This window comes from Barbus barbus, assembly GCF_936440315.1.
Source record: "Barbus barbus genome assembly, chromosome: 26".
Classification (NCBI taxonomy): domain Eukaryota; kingdom Metazoa; phylum Chordata; class Actinopteri; order Cypriniformes; family Cyprinidae; genus Barbus; species Barbus barbus.
In genome coordinates this window covers 17,953,105-17,973,629 of record NC_136754.1, presented here as the reverse complement: position 1 = coordinate 17,973,629, position 20,525 = coordinate 17,953,105, and the positions used below count along the sequence as shown (strand labels likewise).

The 20,525-nt window shown below is 37.5% G+C and overlaps 1 protein-coding gene across 2 annotated transcripts in view; it reads right to left on the bottom strand.

Moving 5' to 3' along the window:
* LOC306845580 (thymocyte selection-associated high mobility group box protein TOX-like) overlaps positions 1-20,525 on the bottom strand; it is a 56,544-nt gene that overhangs the window by 16,520 nt on the left and 19,499 nt on the right. The window contains exons 2-4 of one of the 2 annotated variants that reach the window (XM_079378458.1): positions 12,654-12,719; positions 10,211-10,318; positions 1,635-1,883 (exon numbers count right to left, since the gene is read on the bottom strand). In XM_079378458.1, coding sequence (XP_079234584.1) covers positions 1,635-1,883; positions 10,211-10,318; positions 12,654-12,719 — 423 coding nt within the window. The remainder of the gene's footprint in view (positions 1-1,634; positions 1,884-10,210; positions 10,319-12,653; positions 12,720-20,525) is intronic. The other variant, XM_079378459.1, reaches the window with a different exon arrangement.

The following is a 20,525-nucleotide window of genomic DNA, read 5'->3' as shown; positions in this document are numbered from 1 at the left end:
TTTTTAGCCACCCATGTGTATGTTATTCTTTAAAAATCTTTTTGATGGAAGTTTAAGAGGGGCACTATGAAGGTGCATTTTCCCAAAAGAGCAACAAAAAAATCTAAAATATTGTTCGTACCATTACGACTGTCATTGTTGCGTCTTCGTGCGCTCATTTCCGATAAAAATATAAATAATCTGTGCTTTTATAATTGAACAAAGGTCGATTTAAAAAAAGGTTATTATTAACGGGGTTTATCACACACAAAAATAACGCTCAATATTTAGGTTTGCCCCCAAACATGGAGCATGTGGAAAACAATAGGTGAGAGATGAAGAGGAGAAGTTTCAGTTTGACTCGAGCGTCAGATTAGCAGCACATCTTCAACCACAGTTAGTCATAGCTCACCAGCACTTCATATGTGTCATAATCACATTATGAGGTTTCTTACACTTGACCAACAATTTAAGGTTTGAGTTTCATTTCTCCAGAAGTAGCAGCGATTTGTAGATATTTGTGATCAATATCGAAATGTTATAAGGATAAGAGAAGGATAAAGTAACAAATTAAATTACTAAGTAAAAAAATAAGTTAGCAAGCCAAATAAAATCATTTTGATGTGTAATATATCGATTTATATAAAATATTAATTTGAATATATACACATACACACATCTATTTATACTACGTATATGTAATATGTACTAATACAATATATGTAGTTTAAATAATGTATTTTTATAATAATTAGCTAAATATTATATGTAACATTTCTTTCTTAACCATAACTTTTTTTAAAGATTCAGTTTTACTTAACCGTATTCTTCTGATTTATAAATTTTTTTCTAAGTTTCAAAAGTTTTTAAAATGTATCTGCAATTGCTGAATGTACTGTACAGCGATCTAGTACAGCTACATGGCAAGCAGAATGCATTAGGAGGAGTGCCTCGATGCTAAATTATATTTAATTAACTTAATCCAATGGGGAATTTGGCATTGTTTCACTGTGCGTTAAATCACATTAGCTCTCATTTGCTGGGTGCTATCTCAATCATTCTATATGCCGCTCCAACCTCTTATAATCTCTGTTGAGGTGTTTCATTTGTGTCAATTAAATCATTGTTTGGGCACTGAAACGACTTTGGTGTTGCGTAATTCTGTCATGCGAAATGCATTAGTGACATCTCAAAGGAGAGCATGTGCATCTTACAATGAAGTTTCCTCCACATAGAAAGAAACTGTGTTTTTGGTAATTTCCCATACTAGATTACATGAAAGCACATGTCTGCTTCAGAGTTAAAAATATAAATAAGGTAACTGTCGTTTTTTTTTCTCTCACAATGTGACTCTTTCACGAATTGCAAATTTATATTTATAAATTACAATGTGATCTATCTCAAAATCTCAAAAGGTGACTTCATATCTCTCAACTGCATCCATATTATCTACGTACTGTATAATTGCTGTTTTATATCTCACAATGTCACTTTATAACTCATAATGCGACTATATGCCAAAATACGATTTTTAACTCGCACAATTGCAACTTTATTTCTCATAATTGTGACTTTATATCTCACGCTTATTTTAAACTTTTAGTTAAAATATTAGTTGGAAATGGGCTTCCATCAGCCCCAGCGCCAGTACTCACCACTGAGAGGGAGTTGGTGAGCAGGCCACCATCTTGGCCCAACATGTTGGGGACCGACATGCCTGACAGGTCCATTCCTTGCAGGTGAAAGGGGTGCAGTCCATTCTGGGAGACAGGGGGGCACAGCTGATGGTATGTTCCGGACTCGGACTCGGGCAAGTGTGCCAGCATGTGTTCGGGGAGGGTGGGGGGAGTGATGGGCGGGATGTTGAAGTCTTCGTCCCCAAGACTGGGCACTGGGTAGGACTGCTGGGAAGAACAGAGACAAGAGGTTACTTGACCCGTCGGAACACAGATTACATAAGTGTGGCTGCTTGACATCGTTTTTCAAAAGATGATTAATTTATGACTGACTAGTCATTAGTGATGATGAATGCGATGCATTTTTTCATCTATTATCAGAGGTAAATACAATAGAATCTAATACAAATGGTATCACATCGAAAAAAAAGCACATTTCAACTTTAAAATGAAAAAGCGAGTGAATAGATAGTGAAATGCAATGAGCATTCTTGTCGGAGTGTCTTCAAAGGCAGCATGTAAAGGCTTTCCAAACAGTTAGTCTGAAATACTGCACAATGGGGGGTGAACCGTAGGCTAGTACAAGGACAGACTGTCCATTTGATACTTATAAATAAGAGAATGAAATGGGTTACGGCACGAACAGAACAATCTTGTTGAAAACCAACATTCTTTGATGTTCTATATTCTGCCACCGAAGCGGTCCCGCAACGCCGATGATTCACGCTGTATCAATAACAGAAAAAAGACTAATCACAACTATATACGCAGCAAATGAAATGCTGAATAAAGTACATCAAAGTGCGCTGCACATTACAGTGATTCATTCCTACTATTTGAGCCTTTGAGGAAGTAAAATTATATGCAAATGGTCAATCAATCTCATTAGACTATAACAAAAGGCTGCTTTTATGAGGCTGAACAGTCACTTGCGCTTGGCTGTGAAGTTTGCTTTGGCTGCTTTAAAACAGGCTGTCCTGCGCTTTGCCTCCTCCAGCCCCAGTCAGTTTAGACCGTGATGAAAAAGATGTAAAGCAGATAAGGAGATGAAAGGCTGTACAAATCCAAGCAAAATCATAAATCATTCTGTAAACACTCCCTTGGAGTAAAATACTGTAGAAAAATATATACAGTTATCAGAAGGCAGAGAGTTTATTATCTGTGCACGTCGTGCCGAACGCTTCACGAAATGCGGCTCAGCCTCTGATTCGACTCGAAATGACTCGAACGATCCCTCTCTTTTTTACCTTCAAAGGGGCTCCTCTTTTCTGCTGCTTTATTATCTCTAATACATAGCTTTTATTTGCAGCAAACTAAATGAACCTGTCAGACAGCCAACTACAGGCAATTAGGTATGAAATTGGTTCCAAATTCAAACTCAACTCAAATAACGGTCCAACTGTTACTTTTAAGGATTGCAATAATCGTTTTAATGAGCTTCCTACTTCTGCCTCTAAAAGCCAATGTATCATGCTCATTTGCATATTTGATTGTGTTGTGCCTCACAGATGTCTGCGTTTGTTTGCGGGAAATATGCTGGCATAATTCATACAGTAAGGCCCTTAGAGGAATGATTTTACTGCCAAATTAAAAAAAATAAATCACATAAAACAAGACGACTGTTTGCAGTGGCTTACATTGCTGTTGATACATGCGAGTAATGTACTTCTTGTCAAAGAAAGGGAAATTATTATATTCAGGTGAAAATTAGACAAATAAATAAAAGCAGGAACCGATGGCCATTTTGAAGTGCAATTATGTTTGTGTGTTGTAACGGTTATATACGTGATGTGTCTTTCTTTTTTTACACTTTCCTTTTTTTGTGACACTGAAATACGTAAACAGGCAGCCAAGAAAGAGAACACAGGAAATAAATAACCCTGTGCTGTGGTGTGTGGCTATGAAAAAAAAAGTGAAATGCACAAAAATTAAGAGCATTGCAAACATTTCCTACATCTGTGTGTTTTCGTTGTGAAAAAGAAGACTTTAGATTAGGCCGTGGATACAAACATATCAAAACATGGTGTCATCTGATCCAATCTACTTATTTAACTAGAAACTGCGAAAAAGCGTTCCAGCTAATCTGAATAAATACATTATCTGAAGGGATATGTGCTATGAGTCAGATCGTTTTTCCAATTCCAGCCTCTAAAATGATACATATTAAAAAACTGGAGTCATGTCGTTGGTAATCAAAATATTTTTGCATCATTTTATGAAACTGAATAAAACCTCCAGGGTCAGAAAGTTCTGATCTGAATCACATAATATGAAATGAAGTAAATTAACTTTTTATATACTGAGTCAGGGCTGTGGGAAATTACCCACACAATATCTGTACATTCAGTTCAGTGTTTACTATTCATAATCCAGTTACATTCAGATTGTGTAATTTTAACATAATTTAGGTGTGCGGTTTTCCTCTAAAAGCCTAGCTTTTCATTTGACAGTAAACGAAACATCGAAGAAAAACTACAATTTCTGTGTAAATCAGGACTTTGGATGACACATAGTTTCCCAACAACCCTCATTCGCATTGCATGCAAAGGAGGGGAAAGGAAAAAAAACGACAAGTTTTGAGATCCACGACGTGCAAGTCCTTGCCCATTTCATGTGACATAATTTCGACTGGAAAACAAATCTCTCAGGGAGGTGATTGCCTGTCAAATAGCACAAGGGTAATGGCACTGGTGGGAGATGAATGGCAAATGAGCAGGAGAGTCATTTAAATCTACTATCAATTACTGATGATGGTCATGATGGCTGTATGGAATCATTGTCTATGGGCGACTTCACAGTCAGCAGTCAATCAAAGCTTCGCAGCGGAGGGGGAGAGAGGAATAAACTGGGGGAATAGTCATGTATCTGATGTGGTTTACACTGACAATAAGGAAAAAATAAGAGAGAGAGAGAGAGTGGAAAGATATGAGGAGAGCACTTGTGTTTTGAACATAGTGTAGTGAGCGAGTGGCAGAAATGCTTCACCAGCAGAAATTACGCATTAAATTACTGCAGCCTCACAATGGAGATGTAGATTGTTTATAAACCTTCCATCTTGACAGGCGTAAATCAGCTCGTCATTATGAAAGAAGTGCACACATGCTGAGATATGAGGTAGATGAGAAAACCTGCATTTCGAGATAAGAGATATGCCCCATCATTACGCCACCAAATGCATTAAAACAAATTTAGGAGATGCTTTCTGATAGAAATACAATTTAGACGGATGAGTGAAACTCAGGCTAGTTGTCACATGGGGAAGCTGTATCTCAGCAACTCTTTTGATCTCTAGCTGTGGATTTGTATGAACCCTCTTCAGTATTTAATAATCATCTTTTAATAACTGTAGTAATAAAATACATTTTTAAACATGATACATGATAAAGAAAAGAAAATAGTTTTACAGTACTTTTTACAGAAAATAATTTTTACAGTTATATTACAATTACAACTGTTGAGTCGTAGCATTGTTTTGTGTTTCATAATTGTTTCACTGTTCAAATTTTGCTGAAAGCCTATAATTGACGGTGAAATGGCATTTTTGTTGTGACAATTTACCCCATAGAGTGTGACAATATTCAGTACTGGGGCAAAAATGTCAATGAGTGTTAAACGAGCCGTGTCTTTTTTTTCTTAGGCATTAGCAGTGCAACTCTTCAAAAGGTTTTTTTTCTAAACAACACTTTAAGGTATTTGCCTTTGCAGAAATTGACTTTCAGAAATAAACCTACTCTATTTAAATGATCACTCCAGGATTGGCTGTGGATCATTACCCAGAGCTCCATGCGGCACAAGGAGCGCTCCAACATGTTGTCATGCCCTTCCACCAATTAAATTGCCAAAGAACAGCAAACGGAAGCGTAAACAACAGTAACCTGCGCCCACAGATGAAGCAGCTTTTTCATAATGTAATTTTGAATAATGAAGATGTCAGGTTAAATGCTACAGTAGTTAAACTTAATAAGGTGCCCTATTTTTTTTTTTTTCAGCCGGCTTTTCATTTGCAATCTAGGCTGGGATTGTGTAAGAGAGGCAACGAAAGCAATTCAGCCTGTAATGAATACCTCTGGGACCCAGGGGCGGTGATCATTTGAATGCAACATTCTTTGGCCGGGCCCCCAAAACAACCTCGGACCCACTGAGCTGCCGATTACTGTTGAGAGCTTCTGGATAAATGCAGAAGGGCTTGTCTGTCTTGTGCTAGCATCAAGGTCAAGCATTCTGAAGGAGGTTTTTACTTTGTCTAATGGAGGGGACACAAGGGCGTGTGAAACCTCGTCTGACCCGAGCCGCCGCATCACACCCGGCGCGTCTAATAAACCGAACGGGATCAAAGCATACTGGCACGGTCCACGAGTGACCACTCCCTGTCCGGCACGCTGCATCTATGCCTTTGAGCAGCTTAAGGCTCATGCATGCATGAATATGCAATTCATGAATATCTGAATAATGCATATTATGAGAAAAACAATGCTAGAAATAGTATTTTAAGATCTGCTGAAATGTTCAACAAACATGGTGTATATGAACATGGGTTTGGCTCAAGAGAACTTTTTTTTTTTGCATCTGAAATACAGTAAAAAACACATGTAAGAACGGGCCTCTTCAGTCCCAGTAGAGAGCACAAGGTTAGTTTATGCATGTTTAAAATGCACAGCTTTCTCCTGGTCCCACAAGAGCTCTGCAACATCTGGGGGGAGGGGGTGTGGGATAGATACGAGCACCTATATAAACCCACACAGAAATCTGACAACCCCCCTCATCAGAGACTATATACATGTCAAACCATCACGGTGGGCAAATATGTTTCTGTGCAAGAAATAAACAAATAACACATTGTATCTGTGCTGCTCTTATAGTTAGTATAGTAATAATATCACATAATCTTCCTGTATGCTGCTTTGCATCTTCTATGACACAGATTCAACCGAGCTAATGTGGTGTTAAAAATCTTATCAGGTTTGAACAAAAACCAGCAGTTGTTGAACATTGCTCGCTCTGTGAGTCAAAGCGGGCACTTTCACAAGTAGTGTCTTTGAGCGTAGTCCAGAAATATGAGAAGAGTGTATATTTTTAGTGTTCGGTGAGTGTATGCCTGTAGTCGGCTTTATCTAGCATCGCTGGCACAGACTACTTCATCTTGCTGCTGCATTAAAATAAATAAACGTTGATACAGAGCGCTTGTGGGCTGACATGCGCTCAGCACTCCGCCATTTTGGGTTAATAAATGTGGCTTTTATTTAATGGCCAAGAAACACATGGTTTGGGTTGGAAGAAGAGGGAATGAGAGGAGATGGTAAGATAGGAGAGAACCTGTGTGCAGACAGACAGTGCTGGCAGATGAATCCTCTGTGTATTTGCTCTGTCTCATTGATTCAGTCTTTTTTTTTTTTGTAGGCTGTTATTATTGTTATGTCTTTTAGAGAGGAACAGATCTCCACATCCAGAGATGCACAGATGGATAACAGTATCACATTTTGTCACTTCAAGCAGCTACGAGGCTTTCAAAAGTGTTGTCAGTCAGTGGGAATGTTTTGAAGGCGAAAAGTCATGCAGATTTCAACCAAGAGATTAACGGCAGTTTTTAAATGTCATTTTAACACATGCCTGTTTCCTTTATAAAAAAGTCCCTCTCATCACCAGCTCAGTTAAATTTCCCTTACATTCAAATAATTTCTGTAAATTCTGTCTTCCAAACTGAGAGTAAAGATGTATACACAATAAAACCACTGTCAAGCATTCTAACAAGATTTAACTATATGCTGAAGATTTTAATAGAACATTTTTACTTTGTTCTTAGGCCAAGGGTATTTTCCATAAGTGATATGTTGGGGCAAGTTGTCACATAATTAAAATAATTAAAATTAATATTTAAAATAATTATTATTATTTCCTTTTAGTTTTATGTACATCTGGCAAAGGGACTACCAATGAAAATAAGCCTTCAGGCTAACTTGGGTACATTTACATTCATGAATGTTGATTAATGTACACTATCCCTTTCATGCATAGATACATAAAAATTCTTCTTTTTTTTTGGTTTATATTTTGGAATGTTACCTTCTACATTTTTGCTGTTTCAAATGTGTCATAACTTTTTTACTGTTTCTGCTTTGATGAACAGCCTGTACTGTATTTGGCTATTTAATGGCACATTCCATTGTGACAACTTACCCCATGTTTTGTCTCCACTATGGCACAATGAACTATATCTTTTTTGGGCAATATCAAACTGATATTTTTAATTTTTTGTATTTATTTATTTATTTTTGTAACTGAGACTTTAATTTATGTGTCAAAGCTGGCTTATTAATGACAACTAGTCCCTTATAGCCTAATATTTACATGTTCTTTTTCAGATCTATCAAGTACTCAGGAGTAAAATTGGGCTTGAATGGTGTTTCACTGCATTTGAAATAAAAAAAAAAAGAAAAAGAGTTAAACATTTTATTTGTCTATCCATTCTATTTTGTATGTTTAATCCAATCTAGTTTTGGCCTGATACACTACACCCATTTTGGCTCCATTTAGTAAGAGAAAAATACAAAAGCTTACGGGTCCCCCACCTCCAAAATCCCAATTTAAAAAATACCCTCCATGATGCTTTGCTCTTTCATCTGCAACCATCTGAAGAGCCACCTCTAGTTTCAGTATCTCTGCACATAAATTACATTTGTAACGGTACACTCAACACCATTGATCTCACCAATCACTCTGAGGACTGCTTATGAAAGAAACAGTGTCGTCCACACCGGTGCACAGACCATGGCAGCTTTTAGATTTTCAGATCAAATCAAAAGTACTTCTCTAACCATTCATATAATAGCCATGATCCTAACACTTGGCCTTGGCCGCTCTCCAGGTTGCCTTTGGTTTGTATTATAGCGCAGATTAAAAGACACTATTGCAGTACATGTTTTGCCTTTAGCGCTGAGGCTGCGGACGCTTTTCAGCTTCAGTTTTAGCTTCCTGAGTGTGAAGTTTAAAATAGGCACAGGGGTACGCTTCTCTTTAATTCGGTTAATGTGTGTTTAAAAGCAGGAGAAAGCTTTGTGGCTACGTACTACACACTGAGGTCAAGGTGAATTCAACTGTTGTTGCCAATAAAAGTAATTACCTGTTCCCAACAGAGGGAAAGAGAGAAGTCGCGAAAGAAAGAGAGAGAGAAAGAGAGAGAGAGAGATGCAAGGAAGCACGAAAACAGCAGAAAATAAAGACTGCAGCTCATAAGCAAGAGGAAGTATATCTACAAAGAGAGTTTTAAGATTCAAAGGGAAACATAAAAGTAGTGCTAGACTCAAAGCAGCTCTAAGATTACAGCAATCCTATTCATACATGAGAAATCAATGTGGAGCTCAGTGGCAAATAAAAATGTGATCTACACAACAATAGTGTGCAGGATGCAGGGACAGACATCGTCTAAAGACTGTAGACAGAAAAATGGACCCTTTTCACAGACTTTGATGTATTTTTCACTTTTCACTAGCTGGTTAGTTATTTTCTCTCTCTCTTAATGTACATAATTGAATGAATGTTTAAATAAGTGCCCTTGTTATATTACCTTGGAATTAATAATAAAATGTTTTAATAAAAAATCTAGCTAAGTAGTCAGTACTGCTGCAAAGGAGTTCGCTACACAACATTCTCTAAATTAGAATTAGCAACCATGATAACATTTTCATTGTAAAACAGATGGATATATTCATGTACAAGGGACTTCTCTTCAGTTAGCTGGCTAGCTAGTTTGTTTCATATTCATGTTGTGTAAATGTTGATATGCTAATATGCTATGTTATAAAATGGTATTGTCACATAAAGTTTCAAATACAGGAAATTAAAGTAAATTGTTGTAATCTATCTCGCTATTAATCTTTTAATATTAATTTTACCTTTATTAAATCTTTTAAAAATTCAAGTAACTTAAATTTTTTAATAAATATTTATTTAGCATTTAAAGCAAAAGGGTTATAGGTCCTATAGGTTTTTTGAATTGAAATTTTCCACCATAGGTCGATAACTGATATTTACTTATGCTATTTATGTATTTATGTTATTTTTAGTAAAAAATAAATTTACTAAAATGTAATTGAAATATATTTATTTCATGCTAAATATACTACAAATACATTTAAACACTATGCACTTAAAAATACCCTGCAATTGACGTTTTAGTAAACTAAGCTGATATACTTAAAGTCTGCTAAACAGGAACAACTAATTTTGTGCTTAATGCACTTTAATTGTGCAGAAGTAGTGCTGGAGTCCAACTAAAGATATACTGAAGTATATTTGATTGTGCTAAAGTGGAACTATTGCAAGTATACTTTAATACACTTTACACGTTTTTTTATTGTGTACATTGTAATGCTGCTATTGCCTTGTAGCATTTTGATTTCTTAAACAATTTAGACAAATGGTGTTAATGTAAAAATAGTGTAAATGTAAAAAGGGTCCATATGGATGAGACACACATAGCACGTAGCACACAAATAATGTAGGTTGCTGTTATTTTGCACTGATGGACGTCTGCTCGGTGTTGGTGTGGGGTTATTTACCCATGTCAGACGGGGGCCTTCCGTGTGTGTAGGGGTGTCTCTTTTCCAGTGGCCGCCGGCCTGTTTGTTGCTGTGCTGCGTCTGGCTGGGACTGGCAGGCACGCGGAACTACAGTGGGATGCAAGGCCAAGGGGTCAACCGACACAGCAGGGTAACAAGAAACAATAGCACATGCAAGACTCCATTCAACTTTCATCACTCTTCAATCCTTTTTTTGGCTCTGTGCTACTTTAGATTCTCAATGCATCTTTCACCTCTACCGGCATTAAAGCTGCAGCAAACATGCAGCGTTTAAGGTGCTAACGCTGCATGTTTGCTGCAGCTTGCACATTGTACATGCACATTGTAAATCAATTTCAGGCTGTGTAATGGGTGGCACAATAGGACCGTATGCAGCTTTTCCTGTTTAAAGAGGTTTAAACTCTATGAAACAAACAAGTGACCTGTAATTTAGTGCACTTTCCTTTACATTCTCCTGAATGCATTTGCTATAGCGCGCTGAATAATACATGAGTCAAATATAATTTATTTATTTTTCCTCTTGCTATTGAGAGCCATAACACCAATGGGTTTACTCTCTATAGCCTACAGGTTAGACTCTAGTTCTCACTAATTCTCTATATCACATGCACTGTGAATGCTTATTGATTATGTATATGTATTGTGTTTATATGTATTTCAAGCACATAAGCCTGAGCGAATCATGTGACTTCAACATGACATCATAATTACGCATGTGCATTTATAACTGTGACTAGTCAGTGAATGGCAAGTAACAGCTCTGAGATACAGTCAGCTGTTTACAAATAAGGTTAGACTGAATATTTTCTTTTATATATATATATATTTTATTTTATTTGACTGACTAGTTTCATTATTTAATCAGTAAATACTCTGATTGGCTAGTAGTAGTGTTAAATTATATTTATAATAATAATAATAATAATAACATTGTTGCTTATATTATATTATATTGTATGTAGTTTGACTAATTGACCTCATTAGTTAATTGACTGACTAATATGACCCATGTTTGATGTCTATTGTCTAACAAACTTAAAGATTGTTCTGTCAGTGCAACTACACTGACAAACAACTACAACTTTGTGAAACCACAAGTGAATGTGTTCATGATTAAGTTTAAATATACAATTTTCGATATGCGTGAGAAAGGTGTGAATTGCACCTTCACACGTTTCAGCAGAACGGAGACCTGTTAAACGTTACTTATGTCAAACCAAAAGACAGGAGATGTTTTGAGCAGGCTGCCAAACCATATGGACAGTTTTTTCTTAAAACGTGTTTCATTATTAAATTTACTTTTGTAAATGGAATAATTATTCATGACACTTTTGTAACTTGTAATATGAAAAATATAAGTGAGACGGGGAGGGAGGGGGTTGTTTTAGAGCGGGAGCTATTGCACATTACACTCTACATGTCTTACATTAAAGGCCAAACTCGGTGATCCACAAACAGATTGAATTCGGTGCTTTCATTGTGTTTACTGCATCAAGGCACTTTGCAGAAAAGTTGTTTTTAACCTTGAGTAATATTCCAGCATCCCATTGTGTATAGCGTTCGAAGTTTGAAATGTCAAAATGTAGCTCGCTTAAATTTCATGGAATGCAAGCACATAGTTCAGATCAATGCGTCTATAAAAACAGGCCAAACCCAAACAGCTCATGACAAAAGCAGGAAGGAAATGTTTTAATAGAGCAGCAACATCACATATAGCCTGCTGCAGGCTGATAAAACTAGCAGGGAGAAATACTGCGGGAAAAAATCCTAGTTACAATTTTGCACATGCACACATGATCAGTCTGGCTACGGTGCACGAGGGCCGCCTGTCACATTCATTTCCATACAGCAGAATGTGGCAGGTGTCCTGAGGGCCGCTAATTAACCTGTAGACTTAATTCATTAGCCAAACGTGTAAAAGGTCCCCTAAGATAACCTGCTCTCCTCAAGCAGGCATGTTCACCCTTGACCTTAATGCACCGAACTGCATGCTTTAGTTAAAAAATTTTATCAAGCTGTGCTTTTTATAGCAAGATGCGCTCAACTATCCAGCTTGAGTCACTGATGAAACAGCCTTTTATCTTGGATGTTCGAAACAAGCACAAGTATCCTGAAATAAACTTTGCTCAGAAATTTGCTCAGAAATGCTGCAGTCTGCCTTTTATAGACCCGTGGCCTTGTTTGCAGCCCGTACTGTGTGTAGATTTTAATGAAAGTGTAAATGGAGGAAATGAAAGCCTGCGACAATATGCATTAAAGCTTCATTTCATTAAGCTGAGACAAAGCTTTAAATGCTTTGTTTACATGTTATAATAGCCCCTGATTATGGTGGCGACTGATAGCGGCTCTAATTTGTGATGCGCCGGCTTAAATTTGTTTAATTACGACTTAAAACAAAAGGAGTGAGCAGTAATTAACCCACCTGGTTCCCTGGCACAAAGTCCTGGCTGGGCTCTGGCATACTCATGAACATGTTTTCACTGTCGTACTGCAAACAGACAGAGAGAGGAGAAAAAACAATAAATAAACAGTCAGAAATGTTCACTTGACACACAATACGAGCCACAGAATGAGACAGAATGAAGCACAGAACATGCGGTTGGTATTTCTGTGCAGTGCTTTCTTCCCAAAATGCAGGGCTCAGAGACAATTAGTCTTTGAAGTCCCTGCCGTATCAGATGGAGATGTCAGTGATTTGATGTAATTAGTAGAGTGGTAATTAAAGTTGCTGGTTGAGGGGGATGAATGAATGCTTTCATGTGCACAGTGGAATAAAACAGAGGGAGTCATGTGAGTTTGACGAGCCCACACAAGGATAGACCCAGGTGTCTCACCCCAGAAAGAAACTCACAAAAACCTGTTCATTTAACTTATTTTACCATCAATGGACCATTCTATCAGTATGAAATGTACACACTGTGCTTGCAGTATTGGCTGACAATTACATACAATTTTTTTAGACTCTCAGAAAAAAGGTACAAAACTGTCACTGGGGCGGTACAATAAGCTACAAAAGCTAAATCTCTGTAACTTACTTACCCCTAAATGGTATATTAGTACTTTAAATACTAATATGTCACCCTGGATTATAAAAACCAGCCATAAGTAGCACGGGCATATTTGAATGCAAAAGTCAACAGTGCATTGAACGGGTAAAAATTATAGATTTATCTTTTATGGCAAAAATCATAAGGATATTAAGTAAAGATCATGTTCCATGAAGATATATTGTATTGTATTTTTGGATTTTTTTTCGCAATATTTAGATATTTTTTGCACCCTCAGATTCCAGATTTTCAAATATTTGTACATATTGTCCCATCCTAACAAACCATACATCAATGGAAAGCTTATTTATTCAGCTTTCAGATGATGTATAAATCTCAATTAAAAAAATTCACCCTTATGGTTTTGTGGTCCATGGTCACATATATACTTTTAATGAACTAAAATGTACTTTTAGAGTCTAAATATTAGTAACTTTTGAAAGTGTACCACCACAGTGGCAGTTTTGTACCTTTTTTCAGAGAACAAAATATTTTATCATTGGCTAACCACAATCAGGGTAAAATGAAGTGTGTCATTTTCTGTACCACTAGCAGCATCACACAGACTCGTTATTTTTGTAATTCTGATGCTGCTGCTGCCACAGAAAATACCTACATGCTTCACCTTTGAAGTCAACATGGAATAAAAATGGACAATATTTACTTGATTCATTAAACTTCCTGGTCTTATTGTACATAATTTATTGCTGCATATGATTCAAAACAGAAGAAAACGTGTTAAAGTTTTTATTATAGTTTTTTTTTTAAATATCACATTTGTTTAGTACTTACTTTATTTAGTAAAACTTAAAAATATCAATATAACAATATATAATATAATTAATAATATATAACTAAATATATTTACATTTAAATATAAATTTAACAAAGTGTTCCACTTCTGAAACAACTTGCCTTTTTCCTTCCAGCAATCTGGCTCTATTCTGGCATGTAACCTGCATGTAAATGAATTCCAGATGAATAAAATCAAGCCTTTTTTCTCATTGAATATCCTGTTTCACTCTGAAATATGTCAGATTACAGAAGTAAAATGGGTTGCACGTGGTATTTCATGTTGACTTTAAAGTTCTTCTTGAGTTTTAATAAAAAAACATTTATGAAACAAGAAATGTTAATCCATCTACTCGACCTACATGACAAACAGAAATCAATCAAATCAGAGCTAGTGTGTCTTTTATAGTAAACCTGCAGCTTGTGCTTTCACCTGCTGAAGATGCTCAAAACAGCTTCAGCTGAGTCAGTGCAGGTTAACTGTGTGATGAAGGAGAATGAGCCTGTGACCCAGCTGTGCAGCACACCTGGGAAATTACAGCAGCCATCACTGGCTGCCTGCTACAGTCCACTCAGCAACACACACACACACACACACACAGATTCTGCTGACACGCCTGCCTGACAAATACCCACCAATTTACATCTGCTCCACTTCCTTAAAAACCCATGAAAAATGACTGATTAATATCAAGAGCAGAAATCAGATATGTTGTAAATGGCTGTGAGGGAATGGCTTTCTCAGCAATCGGTCCTTGACAGGGTTGTCATTAACACACATCCATGACACTTATTTGAGTGTTACGAAAGAATGAGAGAGGGTGTCACGAAGGAGAAGAGACCGAGTGAGAGAGGAAACTTGTGGCTGATGCCTGTCACTGGCTGAAAGTTTGTATTTCTGTTCATCCGAGCAGCACATCTCATTTCATTATGCCTGCTCGAGATAATTCTATGGAAATGAAATGGCAATAATCCTAATGAAAGCCTATCACATTGCGACCTTTTAAGTGTGCGAGTTGATGGGCCGATCTGATTGGTTTTTGCACACGGATGACAGTTCATTTCATGCTAGCTTATTGATTGTGATTAATGTGATCAGGCTTATCTAAGATGTGGCTATTCTTTAACTATGAAATGTGCTGTTTTCTACAACCTAGTCATAAGCCTCTATTCATAACAAGGAGAAAATGTTGAAAAATGTTGAAAAAGCATATAATTTTTCAGCTATGCTGCAGTTATTGGTTTTAGACTGGGTAAGTCCTGCCTACTAAATTAAAGAGTGAAATGCCAGTTGAAATCCCATAGAAAGAGTCACTGTCCTAAGACTTGTACTTTGCACTGCATACACATATTGGCAGGACCGACCTGAAATATGCTTTTTGAGCATAAAAAAAATAACATTTATTGGACAGTTCGTGTTAGATTTTATAAGCAGTTATTCTCATTACTCTAATAAGCATAAAATACAGTAAAAATACAGGTATAGGTACTTTTGGTATTGCATAAATTATGAATGATTTTATTCGTTTTTTGGCAATGCATTATGGAATTGCATTTTCCAAGCAGTGGGCCTGCCTGTTTCCTTAGATTTGGGCCAAAAAAGATGTAAAATTTATTTTTAGATTAATCTTTATGTCAGTATAGCGTTCCAAAGGCGTCTTGAAATGCTGCCTAAGTAGGGAGCTCACTAGGTTTTAGAACAGAAACAACATCTCACAGCATTACAACAAGAAAACAAAAAGCTTTGTCAGTAAATACAACACCACAAAAGTGCTAGTGTCTGGTTCTACTCCTGGTTATGCTGATTAATAAAACGTCATTCCTCATTTCAACACCACTTGTCTCCCACTCACATGGCGGCCAGTTATTTATAACAGAAGGTTCGAGACACAGTCGTTCACACCATATTCATTTTTATAAAGATTCTCTCTAGTTTCTCACTGCAGTGACCTTTCACATGTCTCTCTCAGTGTCCGTGCGCTGTTCTATCTGCTTAACTCTTACCCTCTATCAGACACTATTTGCATATGAATGTGCCAGTGGAAAGTGTGAGGCGGCCTTTGCAGAAAAAGTGAAACCTCAGAGCTAAACCCATCAAACTGACACCAAATCCATCCAGCAACAGTTGGCCAACACCCTCCCTCACCTACACGTCGAATGCACTTTCGGAGCAAACCCCGGCAAATGTGCGAACTCCATTTTGCAAACTGTACGGGCCGATTGTGACTGAGGTTTTCCTTTATTCATCTGAACTAGCGTTTCTCAATCTTGTGGCAAGCTGGGAGCCATTTTGTGTCACTGCTGCTTTTCTTTCAGAGCCTGAGGTTCCATTACATGACCAATAAAACCACAGCCACTGCTTTTCTACAATCTGACAACTCGACTGCATATGCTACTTACACAAATTATTGTATTATTATCAAAAAAACGCCACAAGAGTCCATCATCTAACTACAAGGCCGCAGGCATCAGCTACATCCTAAACTAAACAACAGTTTTAGTGTGAAAAGCAAGAAAGTATCTGTGCAAGCAGGTCAACAAACGACTACAACGTGCGTTCGGCAGCTGTCGCGCTGATGCAAATGAGCTATCAAATAACAAAAATAACAAAAACAAAACAGGGCCTAATGGCTGCGGGACTGTAAATCGATCCTTTCCACACTCCGCCCCGAGCGTCTGGCAGCTTCATAGGAAGCTTAGGTAAAAGAAATTGATCCCAACTGACATGACCACATGCTAACAAATTCCTCATTATGATTAATAGGAAGTGTTCCTCAGGGGGAGGGGGGTAATGACATGCTAGTATTCTCCCAGAATAATATTAGAAAGTCTGTGGCAACACTTATTAGCTATGTAATTAAACTGTTCATCCTTAAATGACTCCCCTGGTTCAGAACGACGAGGCCTACGGGCCAAAGTGTGTGTGCGGGGACTGCACTGTGGCCAGGGATGTGTTCGTTTCGCTAATACCCGTATTTATCTTACAAGGGGTTTTTCTGTTAATTTATTCTAATTAGTGTCACTGGAGGGTCTCGGTGTCAACGCTCGATCAGAACGAGGTGTTTAAGAGAGCTGCGTCTGATTCTCAATCAATTAACGTGTGTGAATTATGCCAACTCGATCGCAAGGGAAAACGTAGGCATTTTACGAGGTGTCGATTTCACATGAATTTATATGATGTGAAATTATGAAGGTCCATCCCTAGCTCAGACTTAAACATGTGGAGTAAGCAAATTGTATGGAAACATACAATTGAGAGTGTATGAATTCATACTTATTAACTACCAATTTGCCAAAATGTAACATAATTATGAATTGACCCTTCGCTGGGAGTTTGACTGACAGGCGATCGATCATTATGATCGTTGAATCTGCCATTTTTGTTCAACAAACAAACAAGACTGGACAGTAGATTAACGGTGGTGGATTTGAACTTGAAAAATGGTGTCATATTGACATCTTTCTGCAGTTTAAACAAGACATCTTCTGATGTTCATTAATGTTTATTTTGCGCTATAACTAGTAAAGATGACGAGATGATTGGTTCACGTGCCGCTTGAACTGAGGTGCTACAGCGATCTGTCACAACACATTAAAGAGCCACAAAATGATATTTATAGTTTGAATTTCTTTAAAAAATTACAAAATTTGATTCATACCTAAAGTAACCTGTCGGCGCGTTGTTAGACGTAGCTACAGTAACGAAGGAGGGCAGGTCTTCGCAAAGGGTCATTTGCCATGAGATTGTGTTAATTGGGCTGTTTCAGGATTAATGCAATGTTGGGAATCTCATTCAGAACTGATTTAAATCTTATAAAATACCAGAACTAAGTGCCAGAACTTCAGTGGTTCTTCTGTTAGAGGACAGGTCACAGTAATAAAATACTCAGTTGGTGTATCTCAATCAGCTCCATAGCTCTTGAATCAATATCTCGTTATAACCAAGACTTGGTAAAGGACTTGGCAGTCCTTAAAATGGCTGACTTCCTAGTGATTACTGAACTAGAGAGCTGATAGAGACTGAATCTACATAAAAATATGCTAAATTATGCTTAAGCTGAGCTGAATTGAATAATAATAAAGCAAAATAATACAATGATGAATGTCAAAGTGGCCCAAATTAATTATATTTAATAAATGTCAAAATGGCTCAAATGAATCACAAACTCAAAATGACTCATCAAAAACTAAACCAAGAACTGTTACTACCGTTTATGTACCTATGAGACTTAAATCATTTATGCATCGTTTGTTCATATGACAAAGTGTAGGTAAGAATACACTTTAAGTTTTATATAAACGAAATGACAATGTAATTAGGATCAATTATCTGGCGCTTCCTCAACGGTATTAAAAAACCGGAATCATTAAGCGAAATCGGATCCAGAATCGTTAAATCCTGAGATTCCCATCCGTAATCAAGAGAGTAATAGCTTTCAGCACCTGCAGTCTGAGAGCAGCTCATATCAGTGCATTGCTCTCTGAGCTCTCCAGAGGTCAGCAGGATTTCTGCAGAGCCCCCCTGCCTGGCTTCATCATCCCACTGTGTACCCAGATAAAATGGAAGCGTTCTGGCTAAACCTATATAACCCCCACTCCCTAGCTCCCCCCTCCTTTTCCTGGCATACACTATTATATAAGAGTACCAGCTATTGAAGAGGAAGGTACCAGGGCACCCTGCCAACCCCAACCATGCTCTGAACAACTCTCTATTAAAATATATGAGGAACTTCTGTTCCTCTAATCTTAAGTGTTTGCCACTTAGCTGGGCCAGGACGGACTTCTGAAAGGTTCTGGGATGAAAACAAGCTGTGAAGCTGGGATGATGTTAAACCCTTATGTTTTATGTTAGGACCAGTCTGTGCCCTTGAGCGAAGCACTTGGCCACTCCAGCTAATTATATTGTACTGCATTCACAAAAAAACTCCTCAAACATCCCCAAACAAGAATTATGGGCTGTAATATCAACATGATACGCTATTGATTTACAATTTGAAAAACAGACACAAATGAAGGCCTTTCAGAACACAGCAAAATATTGCATTCGGTATGTTTCCATACTGCGCATAACATAAAAGCTATGAAATGTTGCATTTGTTATATGAGCAAAATATATCTTTGGTGAGGATTTGTAAGTGAGCGTATTATGCAAAAGAAGGTGCAAAGTATATGCATGTGTGGATTTATGGAACATTTTGAAAGCGCTAATGATGATAAAGGTCTTCCTGAAAAGTCATTCTGACTGAAATGTGTCTAAAATTTCCAGCTATTAAAATCTGATTTTAAGGTGTTGAATTCCAACTTAAGTATCATAAATTTCACATTCGAGCCAATTTTATGTAACTCAAAGCTAATCTTTCTCAGCATAAATGAACCCAATAAATCAAATGGTGTAAGAAACGCTCCCTCTCCCTCAACGAGAGCCATAATTTTATGCAAATGTTATACAATAATCTGTATTCTATATCTGAGCATGGTAATGAGATTGGTTGCTCTACATTATTCATATTGTACAGATCCAATATAAACAGATATCATAAGAAGGGGGGAAGGGAGCCAAGGAAAGACACATGATGCCGCAGACATATTGGTGACAGAACAGATTACAAACAAAGGACGTTTCGAGGCCTTTTTGGTGAAGCTACACAGATTGTTGTGCATTTCCTGTGGAACCGGAGGCTGATGGCGCTCTCTTGTTTCAATACTATTCTCTCTGCTCTAGAAGGACCCAATCAAAATGGCTGCCATTCAGGAAGAAAGGTAATGAGATATGAGTGCAATGGAACGCTTTGCGCCGAACATAATCATGCAACTTGCGTGCAATCAATGAGCCCCACATCTCTCGTGATTGCCTGTTGTACGGACGCGGCTAATGTTTCACCATAGACGCGGCATACTTTTCACAGCCATGCATCACCTTTGACTTCTACGACTTTGTAAATGGCAAGAATATAAAATGATCCAAGAAACAAATAAGAAAAGAGGAGCCAATTGAATATATTTGTTGAACAGTGGGGCCATTATTTTGATGTTTATAGCTCTTGGCAGATCTTGTAGATTTCTTTTTTATTGGATGCTGTATATTGACCCCTTTGTCAAATTGGCTTTATGCATTTGCTTCTCTGGTACTGGATGATATGTCTAGAAGTGACATCTCTCCTGCTCAGTGATACATACTGTAATCAAATAGAACGAATCCTATTTCTGGCGTTGCACCTGTGCTCAGGCTTTATTGCTGTGCTGTACTCATCATTTCATGTGACGCAGATGTGAATGGCATCGTGGTTTTTTTCACAAATGTTTTAGTGTGGTACAGCTTTTAGTCATTAAATGCAGTTGTTTGGCAGGAATGCGGAATAGGCCTTGATAGTTGGTACGACAGTTTTTCGCATTGTCTGAAAGTAAGGAACCATTTTTGCTACACTGACTAGGACATTTGGAGTGTGTGTGTGTGT